Source organism: Hordeum vulgare, chromosome 1H (genome assembly GCF_904849725.1).
Source record: "Hordeum vulgare subsp. vulgare chromosome 1H, MorexV3_pseudomolecules_assembly, whole genome shotgun sequence".
Classification (NCBI taxonomy): Eukaryota; Viridiplantae; Streptophyta; class Magnoliopsida; order Poales; family Poaceae; genus Hordeum; species Hordeum vulgare.
The window spans coordinates 22,751,945-22,756,149 of NC_058518.1; the positions used below are offsets into that span (position 1 = coordinate 22,751,945).

Consider the following 4,205-nt stretch of genomic DNA (forward strand, 5'->3'; position numbering starts at 1 on the left):
TTGAAACATGAACATTTTTCGAATATGTGAACAAATTTTAAAAATGAAATTGCGATGATGATGATGGGGCGAGTGTTTCCCATCACGATTTCGTAAAGGAAAAGAATCAAACCGTGCCACAGTCCAATTCCGCATCAGGCCGGATCAGAATTGGGTCAACAAAATAAAACGGGCCCAGCCCAACTCCCACGAGAGGCCGGGGCGGCCACCTCTCTCTTCGCGTCCGTCTCCCGTTCCCGTACGACGGCGGCGGCGACCGGTGCACGCGCTCCGCGATCGCCCGGCGGGAGAGCTCCAGGGCGACCCCCCAAAAGGCCCAAACCCTAGCTAGCATTCATGGTGGTGGCGGCGGCGGCTGGCGACCCTCGGCGGGTCCGCAACACCTGCATCATGGCGCACGTGGACCACGGGAAGACCACGCTGGCCGACCACCTTGTGGCGTACGGCGGCGGCGGCCTCCTCAACCCGAGCATGGCCGGCAAGGCCCGCTTCATGGACCACCTGCGGGAGGAGCAGGAGCGGGCCATCACGATCAAGTCCGCCTCCGTCTTGCTCCGCCACCGCGACGGCACCCGCGTCCACCTCATCGACTCCCCCGGCCACGCCGACTTCTGCTCCGAGGTCTCCGCCGCCGCCCGGGTGGCCGACTCGGCGCTCATCGTTGTCGATGCCGTCGATGGCCTCGGCGTCCAGACGCACGCCGCGCTGCGCAAGGCCTTCGCCGAGCGCCTCCGCCCCTGCCTCGTCCTCAACAAGCTCGACCGCCTCATCACCGACCTCCGCCTCGATCCCGGGGACGCCTACGACCGCCTCCACGGCATCGTCGCCGAGGCCAACTCCGTCTACTCCACCCTGCGCTCCGGCTCCTACTTGTCCTCCCTCGACGGGCCCACCCCCGCCCAGCAGGACGACGACGGCGGCGAGGACACCTTCGTGCCTCACAAGGGCAATGTCGTCTTCGGCTGCGCCCGTGGCGGCTGGGGCTTCCGGATCCAGGATTTCGCCGCCGTCATGGCCATGGGGCGGCCTGGCGAGGCCGGCAAGCTGGTGAGATGGCTATGGGGGGCGTACTACTGGGATAAGGAGAAGAAGAAAGCTATGGCATTGGCCGACGGCATGAAGCAGCAGCCCATGTTTGTGGAATTTGTGCTCAGGCGATTGTGGAAGGTATATGATCATGGTTTGAAGGTGGACGGCGCAACCTGGCTGCGCGATCATGTTGTCCACACCTTTAATCTGAAAGTATCAGAACGGGAGTTGCAGAGCAAGGATCGCCCCAAGGCCGTGCTGGAAGCCGTGATGAGGGCATGGCTGCCGCTTGCGGAGACAGTGATGACGATGATTGTGGAGTGCACGCCAGACCCCGTCGCCGCCCAGAGATTCAGAGCGCCGGCACTTATGCCGGAGAGGGAGCTGTCGACATGGGTTTCGACAGAGCATGCCGGCATCATCGCCGAGACGGAGAAGGTGAGGAGGTGTGTGGTGGCCTGCAGCGCAAGCTCAAGTGCCCCTGTGGTGGTCTTTGTTTCCAAGATGTTTGTGGTGAAACACAAGGATCTGCCACCCACCCTCAACCACGGCCAAGATACTACTGGTGAGCCGGAGGAGTGCTTCTTGGCATTTGCGCGGGTCTTCAGCGGTGTCTTGCATGCCGGGCAGAAGGTGTTTGTGTTGTCATCCATGTATGATCCGGTTAAAGGGGACACAACAGGCAAGCATCTGAAGGAGGTGGAGGTTCAGCAGCTGTATGAGATGCTAGGAGAGGGCCTCAGGCCAGTGGCCACCGTAGGTACCGGGAATGTGGCCGCCATCAAGGGCATTGGTGAGCATATAATGAAGACGGCCACACTGTCGTCAACGAGGAACTGCTGGCCCTTTGCGAGCATGGCGTTCCAGGTCTCTCCGATACTGAAGGTCGCGATCGAGCCTGCCAATGTAGCTGACCTGAATGCATTTCGTCAAGGGCTTAGCCTTCTCAACCGGGCAGACCCACTTGTCGAGTATTCCATATCAGAAAAGGGTGAGCATGTCCTTGCTGCAGCTGGGAAGGTACATCTGGAGCATTGTGTAAAGAATTTGCGGGAGAGGTTCGCCAAAGTCGAATTGAATGTCTCGGAGCCCTTGGTATCCTTCAAGGAGACCATCCAAGGGGAAGGTGTTGGTTTGATAGATAGCTTGAAGGATCCACAGGGATATGTTGAGAGGATTGCTCCAGATGGGAAATTTGCTGTGAGAGTCAAAGTCATCAGGCTTCCAGATGCTCTGGTTAAGGTCCTTGAGGAAAACGAGGAATTGCTTTCTCTAACAATTAAGGGGCAAACCGCGAGAAGCGACGGAGCAATAGGTTCACAATGTCCTCGAGATGATGATGGTTCCATGGCAGTGCTTAGGCAAGATATGCTCAGTGCTGTAGAGAGCGAACTTGAAGCGCTCTCTGCGCATGCGGATGAAGTTAAGCTCGAGTGGTATAGGAAGACACTGTTGGGATACTTGCACAAAATCTGTGCCCTAGGCCCTTCGGAGGTCGGTCCGAATCTCCTCCTCATGCCCGGTGTGAAATTAAGCAGCAGTTTGACAACCATCCAAAATGGAAGGGGAGGTATTCTAGTGCACGGCACGTATCATGTCTCAGAGAAACTGGGGTTTGTGAGCGTGTCTAATGAAGCAGAGATTAGCAACGGCATTATCGACGACAGTGAGCCATCCACAGATGTTCCTGATCCTGAGGCACTAAAGAACATCATCATCTCAGGATTTCAGGAGGTCACAAATGCAGGGCCCTTGTGTGATGAACCTATGTGGGGTCTGGCATTCATCGTTGAACCCTACGTATTCTCTGGCAGCCCAGATAGTGTCAACTACTCTTATCAGCACAAAGCGGCAGTCAGGGAAGCGTGCCGGGCAGCCGTGCTTCAGAGCAAGCCCAGGCTTGTCGAACCCATGTACTTTTGTGAAGTGACCACTCCTATAGAGCGCCTAGGAAGCGTCTATTCTGTTCTTGGTGATTGTCGAGCAAAGGTGCAGGAATCTGAGATGCAACTAGAGACTTTCCTGTACATGGTGCACGCGCATTTGCCGGTTGCCGAGAGCTCTGAATTCTCTGAAAAGCTTTGGAACGGAAGTTCAGGTGCGGCCACTGCTCGTCTCACTTTCAGTCACTGGGAAGCTATTCCTCAAGACCCCTTCTTTGTTCCGAAGACTAAGGAGGAGATTGAGGAATTCGGAGATGGTTCAAACATGGGACCAAACTTGGCTAAGAAGCTCATCGATTCCGTGAGGCGAAGAAAAGGACTACATGTCGATGATAAAGTCGTCAAGCATGGGACGAAACAGCGGACTCGGGCTAAGAAAGTGTAGATACGTTCTTTGGTTTTGTATATGAAACTGTACATTCTGTTCTACAGCTTGTCCTGATAAATTGAGATCTAACCAATATGTAGCTAGTGTGAATTTTGAGTTTTGAAAATGCTGAGGAATTTTGGTCAGGTATATCTATAATAGTTGCTGATTTGGCTCTTCTAATACCTGTGAACTCAACTTAGAATGGTTTATTATGTGCGTATGTCAGGCTAGAATGTTTCGCAACATTCTGCTTTTAAAACCTTAACTTGATGGAAAATGGTAGAAAGGTCTGTGAGGTGTTAACCAAAAGTTAGTAGAACTCGGCTAATCATGATGTAGTAATTTGTGCACTACTGCTTGGTAAAAAAGTGTAGGAATAAACATAGCTAGGAAATGAAATGGCCAGTATCGTAAAGATGCTTATTCTGAACATACTGCATCTTTAGTTCTTTACATCAGTTACCTACAGTGTCTAAATTCTTACTGTCCCACTTTTCCTGGTAATTTTGTGTGTCCTTCCTCTTAGCCTTTAGGCATTGCAAGCCATATGTGTGGAATTGCCTGTCTCAAGCTGTAGCATTTCATTCATTGTGGTCTGGAGCAAGTGGTGGAGGCTTTGATGTGCATGATCTTGAACTATATATGTTGGCAGGCAAATGCAATCTTGCCATCGACATGGTTCAGTGTCCACGGGTCAAACTGCGCAATTTCTTGCAGGCAACCGGAGATCAGATGGTCTTCATCGGACACCTTGGCCTTGGCTCGTATGAAACTGTTGCCTCCTGTTCAAGATCCTGTCCTGGTAAGTTGAGACGTAACCAAATCTGTAGCTAATGTGATTTCAAGATTTTGATGATGCGTTG

General features: G+C 53.1%; 1 protein-coding gene across 1 annotated transcript; it reads left to right on the plus strand.

Moving 5' to 3' along the window:
* Positions 1-336: 336 nt before the first annotated feature.
* Positions 337-3,357, plus strand: LOC123395835 (elongation factor-like GTPase 1). The gene has a single exon (XM_045090873.1). It carries the CDS (start codon positions 337-339, stop codon positions 3,355-3,357), a length of 3,021 nt encoding a protein of 1,006 aa, XP_044946808.1.
* Positions 3,358-4,205: the final 848 nt, after the last annotated feature.

Excerpts from the sequence above, each read along its gene's own strand:
- LOC123395835 (XM_045090873.1), top strand. The coding sequence starts at position 337 with ATGGTGGTGGCGGCGGCGGCTGGCGACCCTCGGCGGGTCCGCAACACC.